Below are 15,411 nucleotides of genomic sequence, written 5' to 3'. Positions count from 1 at the left end.
CAGGGCACATATACTCTTACCAAATGTTAAAGATAAACTTGTATGTTCTGTAGACCAAAGATAACGTGAAAAAGGACAGATTGAATCCTTGACACCCACACCCATGCCAGCAGGATGATACAGAGTTGAACACAAAAATTGAAATTTGGGCACTTTTTTTTCGCGACCCACTGACGTAAGTAGCCCTGGTGCTCGTTCCGAGAATTTATAATCATAAGGAGTTTGATACCATATGAAAGGAAATCACACACGCTTTCTATTGATATATCACAAATTAAAATTGATGCAGAAACAGCGGAAATATGATCAGCCAAAGTTCATATTCCAAACTTTTTGTGCCGAGTTTAATTACCTTTAATAAAGGATCGCTAGTGCACTGGCAGTTTGTGCTGAAGTCATATGGCTTTTTTCTTGTACATTCTTTCAGACAGGGTAAAAGACTATGTCAAGACGACAGAATTCCTGGTGTATACGGAAGCCACTCTCTCAACATGGGTATGTACATAGGTATTTAATTTATGCTCCAGATAAATTAAAAGATAAGACAGTAAATAAAAAGAACTACTTTATATTAAAATTCAGATGATATTCAAGACTGCACGATGGAATACAAACAGTGAATAAGATTAGGTGGGGAGTAATGTTACATACTATTACAATCTTTATAATGTTCAGGTACTTGTAGGGTGCCTAGTCCAGTGGTTAGTTGCCCTGCCTCTGGAACTAGAAGCTGTGAGTTTGATTCTGCCTGTGTCAGTCACCCGACATGCACGCTACCGGAAAGGGCTGCAGTCCTTAAGACAGGACATTAAACCGTGGTCCACTGTTCATTGTGCTTGTCGAAAAGAGCTCAATAAGGGGAATTTCCCCGGTACAATGAACCTGTAAATACTGTACATAGCGTCTGTCTTTTCTGTCACGACCAGTGGAAGACTAGCTCTTCAGTGAGCTACAACTGGATCAAGATCACTTTTTTTACTACTTGTAATAACCTTGTTATGTTATGCTTCTTATAGGGAGATCGTATGTGGGCCTTTGCAGTGGCCCTGTTCCTCATCGATCTGTCACCGGGCTCTCTCCAGCTCACGGCCATCTACGGTTTCGCCAAATCCATCTCTGTCCTGTTGCTCGGGGCGATCATCGGCGACTGGATTGATCGCACCCCTCGTTTGAAGGGTCAGTAAAATTCTGTTCATTCCATGTACCCTCTGGGAAGGAGTTTAACCTATGACCTATAAGTGTTTGCTCGTGTGTGTGTGTGTGTGTGTGTGTGTGTGTGTGTGTGTGTGTGTGTGTGTGTGTGTGTGGAGCCGGAGGGGCTGGTAACCACATATACAAATGTGCTGGAGTAAGTGTTGAATTTGAGGAGCGAGTAAGAACAGAAAGAAACAACATGCCGACACCCGGGATCGAACAAGTAGGATCGAACCCGGGTCGTCGGATTACAAATCATGACCGCTATTGCTGTAGCCACAAAAGCTCAGAGCTGCTTGGCAAGGACGGTAGACAGTACTTGAACCACTGTTAAGAATAAGAATAAACAAAACAGAAGCCAGTGTTAGACTATAATATGTGAAGGTAAACATTGTACATTTGCTTGCAAATGTTACCTTTCTAGTTTCCATTCTTTTCTGTCACGTTCAGCTGTGCGTATTGCTCTGGCGATCCAGAACGGCTCGGTCGCGCTGTGTGCCTCGGCTGCTACTTCTGAACTTTCCATATCATTGTTTCTTTACTTAATAAGTCACTGATTATTATTTTCCAATCTTTTCTCTTCCATTTCAGCTGTACGTATTGCTCTGGTGATCCAGAATGGCTCGGTCGCGCTGTGTGCCTCGGCTGCTACTTCTGAATCTGAACTTTCCATATCATCGTTTCTTTACTTAATAAGTCACTTATTATTATTTTCCAATCTTTTCTCTTCCATTTCAGCTGTACGTATCGCTCTGGTGATCCAGAACGGCTCGGTTGCGCTGTGTGCCGTGGTCTTCGCTCTCATGGACGTGTACCGTAAGGAGATGGAGAGCAGTGCTGGCGGCTGGATCATGACACTATGTCAGGTAACGCTAGTGCACCTTTATCCTTGGGGTAACCTATATCTGTTGTTTTTAGAAACAGGGTATTGAGGGAGGTCAAATTGACAGACAGTGGTTTCAGATTGCAATATTCTGAAAATGGAGAAAATTTTTAAGATATTGCAGTTTGAAACCACCGTCTGTCAACATGATATCCCAAAATTGTAAATACCCTGTTTTTAATTTTAAAAACAACGGATATACTATCATATAGGTAACCCCGCGGATAAAGGTGAACTAGCATTATAGTTTGTGTTAACAATGTATTAACTGTCTTGTTATCAATACTAGTAATCAAAAACAAAGTTAAATGGGAGGAGCAAGCAGCACAAGCTATTGCAACAATTCCATGGGGCTATGTACTATGTAATACATGTAGGCCTGTGACTTTTTAGAGTAATATGGCTTAGCCATAAAGTTTTTAATAATTTTTGTTTCAATCCTGTTGCATTTTAGAAAAAGATACATTTGCTGCAACTGAGGATACATGTACATACCTTTTTAAAATTCAACATTACCATTAGTACAGCTGCCTGGATTTCAGTCTTGTTAACTTTTTACCTCGCCATGGCGACCTTTAGGAGCGAACCAAAGCTAACAAGACTTGACTACAGGCTATAAGAACAGACCTTATGTTCTTAATGCTACTCAAAATGGCAAGTTCATTACCACCTACACAAGTCAGAAATCTTTTTTCTATTGTTCCTGCAGGTACTTCTGATTTTTATTGCGGTTGTTGCCATCCTTGCTGGCCAGGCCACGAGCATCAGTCTGCAGAAGGACTGGGTCGCCGTGATCGCTGGTGGGGAGAAGGAGAGACTGGCCAGTATGTCATGCAGCTATAGCCTGGTGTTCACCATTTTCTGCTAGCTCCAGTTTGTTCCTCTGTCTGCTTTTATTGTTGAAAGGTAGTTACATTAAATCTGATGCTCGATAGAGAATTGATTGCCCAAAATGCTATAAATTAGGGGTGGGTACTGGTACAGAAAATTCAGGTCCAGGTCTGATTCAGGTCCAGAGGATCAGGTTCAGGTCCGGACCTGAACCTGGACCTTAGTTATCTGGGAGAACCTGTGAACAGTTGCCGGATAAACATCCAGATATCTCATTCACATGTTGGTACCTATTTCTGTCCTCAGATATGAATGCAGCGATACGGCGAATTGACCTGTGCACAAAGATCCTGTCCCCGGTGGTTGTGGGTCAGATCATGACGTTTGTCTCCATGTTGGTTGGTGCCTTGTTCATCGCGGGGTGGAACATGGTTTCCATGGCGATAGAGTACTACCTGTATTACCGTGTGTACGACAGCGTTCCTGCACTGGCCGTGAAGGAGAGTAAAATTGGTAAGATAAAAGTGATACAGTGATCTCAAACAGTCATAATTATTTTCCCCAAATTTCCTGGATTAAAGGTATAATTTTAATAATCTTCTGGAATAAAGTTGTATACATCAATGAACCAAAACAATGTCAGAATTTTCACATTACATCTTTGTGACAATTTTGAGACGACAAGAACATTATTGTGTTTTTTGTTTGAATTTGTTTTTCTGTTGAATTTGGCCTGTACATGTCTGTTTCAGTTTATCTATTTATTTACCAAGGATGTGCATATCACCTAATGCCGTTTTCAATTTCTGACATCATATTTTCCAGATAAAGAAGAAGTCAATGATGAGAACTCAGAAATCCTAACCAAGGAATCAGCAAAACCAGACGCCCCACCCCAATCCTGCCACCATAAGATGTTTCACAGTTTCTTCACCCTCTACAACGGTTGGAAAATCTACTTCCAACAGACGTGCTTCCGCGCCGGCCTCGGACTGTCCTGTCTCTACATGACCGTTCTCGGGTTTGACAACATCACTGTCGGGTTTGTCTACACTCAGGGCTTCTCCGAACTGGCTGTTAGTTTGCTAATGGCGGGCGCCGCAATTCTTGGGGTCTGCGGCACGTTCATCTACCCTCCCCTTCGTAAAAGAATCGGCCTTCTCCGTACGGGCTTGATCTCTGGAACACTGCAGTGGAGTATTCTGGTTCTGTGTGTGGCGTCCGTGTGGGCTCCTGGGAGCCCCTTTGACCCCTTCTATTTCACCCGTACGTCTAATGTCACCCTCACTGATGTTACCCTACCTCCTGATGTCAACCTACCTCCTACTTTCACCCCCTCCTCTAATTCGTCAGTCTTTTCCGTCTCTTTCAATGAAACGATCTTCCCCACACCCGTAGACAACACGACTGCTGGTCCCCAGGACCCCCCTGCAGACAGACCCCTGTGGATGTACACGTCTGTGGCACTGCTGATGACGGGGGTCACACTGGGGAGGATAGGTGGGTGGAGGAAAGGATTATTGTTATTTAATTCTCTCTGTAGTTAGACTGATATTTTGGCAGTATTCTGGCTTTTCTGTTAAGAGGGAAAAATTCAGTTTTGCCTTTGACACTGAGAAGGATTGGCATACAGAGGGTCTATTTCAGTTTGTTTTCATTCTGAAAAGAGTTTGTGTGCAGGTATCCCTAAATCAGGAGCACCAGTTAAAGAACTTTGTTCACATATTAAACCCTAGGTTACTGATTGATTTCTGCAGGTTTATGGATGTACGACCTCACGGTGACCCAACTTTACCAGGAGACTGTGGATGAGACCCACCGGGGGGTGGTGTTCGGTGTCCAGAACAGCCTCAACTTCTTCATGGACATGATGCACTTCATTCTTGTGATCGTCCTCCCCGCTCCGGAAACCTTTGGATTCCTCATCCTACTGTCGTTTGTGTTCACCGTCTCAGGACACCTGTTGTATGCGTCATACTCACGCCAGGTACAGCCTATAGTACCTTCACAACCTTGCTGTCATATGCATTTGTCGTTGCGGGTCACGTCTTATTTGCCTCTTATTCACGAAAGATAGGGCTTAGTGCACAAACTGGTAAATACATGTACATGTACACAAAGCTGTTGTATTGTGTAATAAGCTGTTTTTTTTCTATAATAATCAGTATACGTTGTGTCAACTATATAATGCTTGGTATGTAAGCCGGTTAAAGCACTCCCAGTCTTGCATTTTGTGAATGCCTGTTCCTATTGTTGAATCTGTCCATTAGCTCTCCATGGTCCTTACACCCCTATGTTCTGGCACCCCTAATCAAACCCCACATTCTGTTACTTCTATATGTATTATGAGATATATGTGGAGAAGGAGACCTCAGCCAACCGTTCACACTTACGCCACATCTTCAGAAAAGACGCTGGAGCCGCATGTTCCCCGTTTAGGAACTTTATTCGAACCAAAGACAGGGGAAGACAACATCTAGGAAAAAGACGGATCAGTGCACCCTTACTTCGTGAATAAGGACGACTGCAGTGTGCAAGATGTCGCGGTAGCTTGAGGGATGAATCTACTCTACTATATTCTATATGTATTATGGATAGAGTTAATTTTAAGATTTGGAGGTGTCAGAACCTAGGGTTGTCAGGAGGTACATGTAGGGATGCAACCATTCTTTTAACTTTCTTTTCACCTTGTCCTAAATCTAAAAATCTATTTGTGCCATGTTGTTTGACAGGTCAGAGGTCACCTGTTCCACTTTGACCGTCTGCTTTGTGGTAAGTGTGGTGGGAGGATGCTCCCACATCACAAACCCCCCGGCACAGCCTCGTCAGAGCAGGATGCAGCTGCGTGCACATGTCCACAAGATAATGGAGCAGCCATAGAGTATCACACTTCTGTTTAGTTATTTGTGGATGTAGCGCAAAAACGTCTGATTCAACAAGAATCCTTAAGTTGATGAAAAAACATAGAAATTTTCAAACAGGAGTTGCACATAGGTAAGCTTGAATGTAGCTCTTGGGTTGGCTAACTTTTTTGGCTATTTGTTTGTGTGTTCCTTTGTATTGCTTACCCAGTAAACTACCTTATGTCGTACATCAGCCACGATATCTTTGATACGGGTGTTCCAGAACAGGTTATCATATAGGGTTCTACTGTTGTCACACTGGCTTCCATAGAATGATTCAAATGTATTGAGTTTTCCTTTTGGAAACTTTGTCTATTGTGTTGAAATTTGGTCTCACTGATGCATGTCCAATTTTTGTTGTGATGGAAAAAATGAAAAGTCTTTCTTCATAATGTTGAATGAAGACTTAAATTGGGACATACATGTAGCACCCCCTCCACCCAAAAAAACCTTTAAAATTGTCTTCAGTCATAGTTAGGGTATAAAAGACCAGTTTCTTCCAGATCACTCATATTATCTAAAACGTCTGACCGCTTCCAAAATTAAAATCAAAAAAATGCTTTTTGGCATATCTTATTACCTGGATGTCTAACCTTCATCAATGTTAAATTGAACATGTTTGGCACACAGCTCTATTGGCAAGTAACAGTTATACGATACAGATCACAACAAAACTTGTTCAAAGTGTGAAATATTATGTAAAGTTTGCTATGTCTCTGGGTCTAAATGAGGGTAAGTTTTCAACTGATCGGGAAACACAGAAGTAACTTATAATTGATATTCAATTCAGTATTATCCAGAGTGCCATGTTGTTACTGTTCTGTGTATATTTCTTTTGATTTTAAAATAGTTTGATGGTGTAATTGTAAATATGATAGTTATCAAAAATGGTGCTGTTTTTCTTTCAGAATTATGAAAAGTATTTTCATGGAAATGTATATATTACAATCAGGAAAACTACCACAACATATCAAGCAAGATAGTATCTATTGACTATTGTATAGAACCTATGTTATGGAATAATGGAAATAGCCAAATTTTTGGGAAACAAATGGGAATATATTTATATACATATAAATCTTTTATCTGATTGGATGAGTTAAAGATATCATCACTGATTCTCATGCATTGACAATACATGTAGCTTTCAAATATGCAATTGATTGCAATCTATGACATTAGTATTATACATGTTTTCCGATATTTTTTGTCAATTTGGGGTATGTATTCGCTACTTTTTCAGCTGCTTGGCAGGATTAAAGACTCGTCGAAAACTTCTCTTTTCGCAATGATATCCATATAATGTAATCAATATGGCTTATGTTGGTGTGCCAAATCAAAGTTTAAAAAACTTATGTGATGATTTCTCCTAATGTATCAGTATTTCTTACAGAGATACATGATGTGATGAAAACAACTGATCAACAAATAAAGAACATTGTGTTGAAGTGCATTTTGTTCTCTACTTTCTACATTGTAGCTATCAAAACCAAATTGTGAGTTATAAAAAAACATGATTCGTGACCCACACAATGCAAAAACGTGAGAATCACTATTTTTACAAGTAGAATGGTAGCCTGTGTTTACACAACCTCTCGCTGGCTGGGGTTAATGACCCCCTCCTAGGGCGGCGGCAATTGTAGGGCCGGCCGCTAGGGGCGCGATTTTAGTCAGGCTAGTAGAATGGTTCCATGGTTTGAATATCTGTTATGTTCGTAAAATGTTAGTTGGTAACGGCCGGGTGCTTCAAACAGAACATGAAAATCCAAAAATATTGTTGGGGAGATGCCTGTTCTTCGTACGGAAAACCTCACACACTCACACAATGTAAGCATGTACATGGTACTGAACACTTTCAACTGACACGAACAATAAGAACTGTCCTTGGTGCTGAACACTTTCAACTGACACAAACAAGTGGACCTGTCCTTGGTGCTGAACACTTTCCACTCACACTCACATGAAAGTGAACCTGTTCTCGGTTTTCCAATGTTTGTTTCCTTTTGTGTATTCGATGTCTCCTAGGCGATCTTAGTGAGGGAACAATCGGCATGTTTTAAAACTAACTCTATGGACACCGTTCGAAAAAAAACAAAACAAACCCAGAAAGCTCAAAACGACGTTTGTTTACAATTACTTAACGTTCGCGTGAATGTTTTTCGACCAGAGCCATCCGAGATTCAACCTTTGCTGACTTTGCTCCCAAATCTTTCTGACCGAGGGGTGTACCGAACTTCAGCGTAAATAGTTGGTGTTTTCATGATCTAACACCGACAAGGAAACATGCTCCGGAAATTACTGATAAACTGTTACCAACGGCAGAGGGAGGAGGAAGAGAGAGGTAGGGGCGACACCTTGCGGTCCAAGAGCGACAAGGCAACTGTTGGTGCTTCGGGAGACGCTGGTGTTGCTCAAGAATATGAAGAAGGGACAAAATATAGAGTTGAAGTGGAAAAAGAAGAAGAGAAAATGGAGGGCAGCGATGACAAGGTGGCGGAAAATGACGAAGAAACGATGAAGAAAACGTTGGAGGAGATTCTTACCGTAGAAGAGATTAAAATCGCAACTACAGAGGAAGCTATTTGGAAACTGCTGGAAGAGTACGGACCGGAGTGACTGACGAATAAAGTTAACTTTTTACGGAGGATCGTGGTATCTTTTTTTATATCTAGCTTTAAAGCAAGATTTAATCAGTATATGAAAGACCATTCGGTTGTCTACGACTACAGGGCGCTGGATCACCCTCTACTAAAACCGACTATGTCAATATCCTGAATTGAAGAGCAGCCCAAACGGATGTCGACACTTCTACCCGGCTGAAACGACTAGACTCTACTCTACTCATATCCTATGACTATGTACGATCTCTTTGAGCAAAAAGCTAATGTTCTTATCTGAACCAACCCAATAGACGTCGTTGAGTCGAAGTACAAGAAAATGAATCACAAGCACCGGCAAGAGGGTTCCTCACCTCCCGGAGTGGAGGGGAAAACATTATATTGCATTTGTTTAATATTTTCTTGTTTTACAATATGAGATTAAAGATTAGATTTGGTAGCTAACCAGAGTGTGACATTTATACGGAAAATGTGCATGTTACCTTCTAAAGCGAACTGATCATTGTTGTTTCAGGTGCTGAACACACTATCCTCTCTCTATATTATATATATATCACTGTATGTAACCTTACTCAACAATCATATTGTTATATCAAATAGGCCAAAATGTCTCACAGCAGGAAACTGACATTTCTTAGACTATCACATCAGCAATACGAAAATGGCGGTTAAAAAAAAAACAAGCAAAAATCACCAAAGTCAAGAAAAACTTAAAGGAACTTAAAGAAACTGTTACATGGTGTTTGCTTGATACAATACTGATATTTAATTGTACATTTTTGAATATACAGTCCTTTGGTAAAGTCATGCAACAAAAGATACCAGACTTGCAAAGCAAAAAATGGGATTGAAGTTTGGATTACAGAGTACACCGTAATGCACAGATTTCAGCATACATTCCTGGCAACACTCAGTGCACAATCTCTTAATCTCGTTTATATACATCCTAATAAATTTAATGTAATCATATTATAATGTGCTTAGTTTAACATTTCTATATTCAACTAAATAAGATTATAGAAATATTTCTTGATTTCTAATCCCCATAGATTACAATATCTCGCATTTACCCAAATCACTTTATTTATCATAAAACTTAATATCATTCCAACTAAATCCAGACATGTAGACTGTAAGTACCAGGAGAACTTCTGGTACAAAAAAAGGATCTATTCATTTTCATACTGAAGACTTTTCTTCTGCGTTTGGAGTACTTTCGTCTTGCCTGTTGGCATTGTTAGGACTTGATAAAGGTTCCTGTGTGCCGGGGCCCTCTACAAGTTCAGCTAAGGTCACGATCTTATGTGAAGAACCAGGTTTGCACAGCCTGCACAGGAGGTCAAAGTGGAACAAGTGACCTCTGACCTGTCAACAGAGAATGCAAGAGAACGTTGTTAGAAAACTTTGGACATTTAATAACAATGAGTTAAACTAGAAAGGCAACATTTTTTTAAATGCAGGATAATGGCACAGCTTCCATTTTTTCTGAGTTTTGATTGGATCCGGTTGGACCATGCAAATGTCTGCACAAAAACAGACTGTAGGCATTGCCAACATAACAACACAACACAACACAACACACAGATAGAAGAAACGATCATATTGTAATATCTCTTAGCTCTGACTAACGTTACAATTCTGATGTGCTTAACTTAGGGTCCAGTACAGCACTGCAAAAATAAGTTAGTTACAGGTCCAAAATATTACAGAATGTCAATTTGTAACCAGTATGGCCTGGACTCATTGGATAACAATCCATTGCCCATACAGCCTTAAAAAGGCTTGGGAATACCCATCTTTAATTTTACCCTTTCAAGATCATGAAATACTATTGAGATACTATAATTGTGCACCCTTTCAACTGCTAAAATTACCGAATGCAATATCGAAAGAATTTACAGTATGTCAAAACATCTCCTACCTGGCGTGAGTATGACGCATACAACAGGTGTCCTGAGACGGTGAACACAAACGACAGCAGGATGAGGAATCCAAAGGTTTCCGGAGCGGGGAGGACGATCACTAGAAGGAAGTGCATCATGTCCATGAAGAAGTTGAGGCTGTTCTGGACACCGAACACCACCCCTCTGTGGTTCTCCTCCACAGTCTCCTGGTAAAGTTGGGTCACCGTGAGGTCATACATCCATAAACCTACGGAAATTAATCAATAATCAATCAATTGATCAATCATACTTGTCCTTGGTGCTGAACACCACCCAAACACAAACAGACCTGTCTCTGGTGCTGAACACCACCCACACACAAAAAAATACCTGTCCTTGGTGCTTAAGACAATCCACACACAAACATACCTGTCCTTGGTGCTGAACACTATCCACACACACTAAACACACCTGTCTCTGGTGCTAAAGGCCCACCACAAAAGCATAAACATAACTTGAAAAGTATCCAATATAAACACTGTAAGTTGGACAGAAAGTCTACAATGAAAGGTACAGATTGAAGTGACTGCTCTGCAGTTTTATAGGCATATTTATGATGTGAATTTTGGTTACTAAGAAAAGTAAAAAGCTACCATGATTCAAAATCACTAAAACACAGAGAGGTCATCAACAAAAAACCTTTCATCCACCCACCTATCCTCCCCAGAGTGACGCCCGTCATGAGCAGTGCCACAGACGTGTACATCCACAGGGGTCTGTCTGCTGGGGGGTCCTGGAGACCGGTGGTCGTGCTGTCTACTGGGGTGTGTAGGGTCGTTTCATTGGAAAAGAGGGGAAAGACTGACGAATTTGAGGAGGGGGCGAAAGTAGGCAGAAGGGAGACATCAGGAGGGAGGGTGACATTAGTGAGGGTAACATCAGGTGGAAGGGTGACATCAGCAAGGGTGACATTAGAACTGCGTGAGTAATAGAATGGGTCAAAAGGGCTTCCTGGCGCCCACACTGATGCCACACACAGAATCAGAATACTCCAGTGCAGCGTTCCAGAGATCAAGCCCGTGCGGTGCAGACCGACTTTCTTGCGTAGGGGAGGGTAAATAAATGTTCCGGCAACGCCAAGCAAGGCGCCGGCCGCAACCAGCAGACTGACCGTGAGTTCAGAAAGACCCTGGGTGTACACAAAGCCAACCATGATGTTATCGAAGCCCAGGAAGGTCATGTAAAGGAAAGAAAGGCCGAGGCCTGCACGGAAGCATGCCTGTTGAAAGTATGTTTTCCAACCGTTAACAAGGGTGAGGACAGGTTTGAACATCTTCTGGAAGCAGGTGGGACGAGGTTTCGTCTGGACAGGTTCTTCTTCTGGGTTCTCTGGATCATCATCTTTGTCTTTGCCTTTATCTGACGAAAAAAAACACATTTTTGAATTCAACGGATAGACAATATCTTATAACAATACATTACAATGAATAGATTAAGGAGTTTTTATGCCATTAGAATTACATTACTGTCTTCAATTTCACACCAGTTGAAAACACAAGGTCCTGTCCTTGGTGCTGAACACCATCCACACAAACGCAAACACAAAATATACTAAATTTGAACTGAAATTCTGCATAGCTCATTCAAACGATGTGTGCATGTGTGTGTTCACGGGCATGTGTGCAAGTAACAAAAGTGCCACAAGAATTGTTAACTTGAAAGTTCATCTTTGTTGGTAGAGGTCATTATTGAATAGTTAAACTTTAATATCCAACACAAAAATTGGACTCATCCAAATTTTCAGAGCTTAAAGCCATCCATGGACAGAGACGGTGGGCGCCATAGACTTCCTGCAACCTACGGTCACTGCTTACTGAGTCACGTGTCCTATCTGCATAACGTGACGTCACGACAGCAGTGGATTGTTTATTCCTTGACAAAGATCGGTGCTGTGCAGTCGAAAATTTGGGTGATTCCAATTTTTGTGTAGGATATTACAGTTTAACTATTAACACATGAGTTATTATCATGGCAAGCAAAATTGAATTCAAACCTCACCTTTCTTATCCCCTTTCTTCTCCTTCACGGCCAGTGCAGGAACGCTGTTGTACACACGGTGATACAGGTAGTACTCTATCGCCATGGAAACCACGTTCCACCCCGCGATGAACAGGGCGCCATGCAACCAACATGGAGACAAACGTCATGATCTGTGCGACCACAACTGGAGCCAGGATCTTGGAGCACAAGTCGATACGCCTCATCGCTGCATTTAGTTCTGATAAAAAAACAGGAACATCATTTAAAACAGCAATAATTCGCCATTAACATACCAAAAATAACTTTTTGCTTCAGTAATATTGTAGTGTGTTCTTCTTCCAAAAGTTGACAGTCGGTATTCAAATTCAAAAGGTATTATAACCAATCAAACTCTTACATAATATTCTATGTTCAAATTACCAGATGTTGTCATTGTCCTATATTCCCGATCTTTGAACTATTTTATTTTTTCCATACATCCATACATTGCTACAGTAAAGATATTTCACAACCTCATAAGAGATAAAGCATACTAAATGAATTTACACAAATTTCATCATGACCAAAGCTTACTGGCAAGTTTTTCCTTGTCCCCACCAGCGATGACGACAACCCAGTCCTTGTTCAGGCATATCCGTGTGGCCTGTCCGGCTAGGATGGCAACTACTGCTAGGGTTATCAGTACAACCTGCATAGAAATAGAGTTTCAATGTAGTTTTTAAGTTTAAGTCATTACAATTCCGATACAATGCACTTTTGTGTATTATGTAACTTAGTATGGCAGGCATTTTAAGTTTTACAGTACGAGGGGTGATCAATATGTTCTCGGCCTAACCCAGAAATAATAAGCACAACTCAAATTTTGAGGCACAACTTTTTAGTATGAAGTCTTTTATCAATATCCTCCAAATTACAAATCATTGGAGTCATTACTTTTCAGGCATTCGTTTTATGCAAATTAGAAGGTAAGTGGCTTGAAAAAGAAGGGTGAAGTGTGATCAGACAATTTGACCCGCACACCTCAGGTTTCAGATCAATTGTCCACTTTTTTTTCGTTATCCCTTACCTAACGTTACTGGGTGTCGCCTGCAACGTAATGATCACAATAATTTGAATATTGGTACACATTTATATAAGATTTTATACAAGTACGTGGGATTATCAATAAGTCCTCGGTTTTGCGGAGAAATAATAAGCACAGCTCAGATTTCGAAGAATAGATGTCAAGTATAACGTCTTATATAAATCTGTACCAAAATTCAAATTATTGTGATCATTACTTTGCAGGCGACACCCAGTAATGTTAGGTAAGGGAGAAGGACAAAAACGTGGACAATTGACCTGACCTGATGTGGCGGGTCATCTTGCGCTGCTGGAAGTCAGACACCCAAATTATTTTGCTTGAAATAGGAGGAGAATCATTATCAAACATTTTGACAATGTCTTTTGTTAATTTACGGCATTGGGAACTCGACCCACACATGTCTGATCACAATTCACACCACTTTTTTCTCGCCACTTACCTTCTAATTTGCATAAAACGAATGCCTGGAAAGTAATGACTCTAATGATTTGTAATTTGGAGGATATTGATAAAAGGCTTCATACTATAAAGTTGTGCCTCAAAATTTGAGTTGTGCTTATTATTTCTGAGTTAGGCCGAGAACTTATTGATCACCCCTCGTATCATAGGGTCCTTGCTGGAAAGTAGTTACAGTACAGAAGCACAGAAAGCAGAGGTTCATAAATAGATGCACACTGTTTCTTATGATTGAGATAGATAAAGAACATCTAGATCTGACATAAGACAATAATTTCATCAGGTTGGTAGGACACAGGATATTGGAGTTTTCTTTTATACAACCAATAAAAATCTCACCTTTTTATGTTTCAATGCATATCAGACATCTTCCTATTAGGCAGGTTCTACATGGAGTGTGCTACCTACATCATCTACATAAAGTGGCAAGCAGCAGCACTCCAGTAAGACGCTCCCAGGAAGATGTCTGTTAGACATCAGAACATTACGCAGGTGAGGCTTAACTGGTTAATAATATGTAAAGGAAACTCTAATGTCCAAGGTTTGACAATTTTTGTTACCTGGCAAAAAGTCATGAGCCAACCTCCCTGTAAGTTTTCAATCTCTGCACGATAGATCAGGGTTAGTGCCAGGACCACAGAACACAGCACAACGGAGCCATTCTGCACCACTAGGGCTATACGCACAGCTGGAAAATAAGTTGAACATACCGTCTTGATATATACTGTCTAGTGTACGTGGAATACATAAATGACATACAATTCAGAATTTTTTTAAAAGGCTATTTTCAAAAAGGATTTCTTTAACCAAGTTGTGTTTTAGTTTGTTTGGCCGTATTTCAATGCTCATAATTCTAAGACCATTCTAAAGTTAATTATTATTAAAACCTTGAAAAAAAAGGTGACCTGGTGTCTTTTTAATTCTTACTCTATTGAAATTTCAACAAGGTTCTTTTTCCTACCAAAAAAATATTTCTTCAACTTAAGAACTCTTACAAAGTCCCCACCAGTTCCCTTACCTGTTATATGAACGGTACCGATCAAGCCAGTTTCCCACTTTTTATTCTATTGAAATTGTAACAAGTTTTTTTTCTACCCAAAAAATAAGTCTTCTACAATTGCTCTTAGAAAGTTCCCACCAATTCTCTCACCTGTTAGACGAGCGGTACGGTCCACCCAGTCCCCGATGACCGCTCCCAACAGCAGCACAGCGCAGGACTTGGAGAAGCCATACACGGCCGTGAGTCTTAAAGAGCCTGGAGACAACTCGATAAGGAACAGGGCCACCGCGAAGGACCACATACGGTCTCCCTGGGGACAGGAACAAGTGTGAATGAGGGAATGAATGAATGGATGGATGGATGAAATAATCAATTAATTGATTAAACAATTCTCCCAAAGTGAAGGAATAAAGGAAGTAAAGGAATTGATGAATGAATGAAAGAATGAAGGGAGGAAGGAAGCAAGGAGGAAGGAAGGAAGGAAGGAAGGAAGTAAGGAAGGAAGGAAGGAAGGAAGGA

The 15,411-nt window shown here is 40.7% G+C and overlaps 2 protein-coding genes across 2 annotated transcripts in view; one reads left to right on the top strand and one right to left on the bottom strand.

Moving 5' to 3' along the window:
• The window catches only part of LOC118424730 (solute carrier family 40 member 1-like), an 8,861-nt gene extending 1,597 nt beyond the window's left edge, over window positions 1–7,264 (top strand). Inside the window, exons 2-9 of the mRNA XM_035833447.1 lie at window positions 428–495; window positions 1,017–1,176; window positions 1,933–2,060; window positions 2,787–2,901; window positions 3,215–3,421; window positions 3,734–4,408; window positions 4,666–4,895; window positions 5,641–7,264. Of these exons, the coding sequence (XP_035689340.1) occupies window positions 428–495; window positions 1,017–1,176; window positions 1,933–2,060; window positions 2,787–2,901; window positions 3,215–3,421; window positions 3,734–4,408; window positions 4,666–4,895; window positions 5,641–5,808 (1,751 nt within the window). The 3' untranslated portion in view covers window positions 5,809–7,264. The remainder of the gene's footprint in view (window positions 1–427; window positions 496–1,016; window positions 1,177–1,932; window positions 2,061–2,786; window positions 2,902–3,214; window positions 3,422–3,733; window positions 4,409–4,665; window positions 4,896–5,640) is intronic.
• Window positions 7,265–8,769: 1,505 nt separating this feature from the next.
• Window positions 8,770–15,411, bottom strand: part of LOC118424971 (solute carrier family 40 member 1-like) — an 8,044-nt gene continuing 1,402 nt past the window's right edge. The window contains 8 exon segments of the mRNA XM_035833782.1: window positions 8,770–9,794; window positions 10,351–10,580; window positions 11,027–11,731; window positions 12,371–12,500; window positions 12,502–12,590; window positions 12,926–13,040; window positions 14,453–14,580; window positions 15,043–15,202. Coding sequence (XP_035689675.1) covers window positions 9,609–9,794; window positions 10,351–10,580; window positions 11,027–11,731; window positions 12,371–12,500; window positions 12,502–12,590; window positions 12,926–13,040; window positions 14,453–14,580; window positions 15,043–15,202 — 1,743 coding nt within the window. The 3' untranslated portion in view covers window positions 8,770–9,608.

This window comes from Branchiostoma floridae, chromosome 10 (assembly GCF_000003815.2).
Source record: "Branchiostoma floridae strain S238N-H82 chromosome 10, Bfl_VNyyK, whole genome shotgun sequence".
In the NCBI taxonomy this organism is placed as follows: domain Eukaryota; kingdom Metazoa; phylum Chordata; class Leptocardii; order Amphioxiformes; family Branchiostomatidae; genus Branchiostoma; species Branchiostoma floridae.
This window is presented reverse-complemented; position numbering and strand designations above follow the sequence as displayed.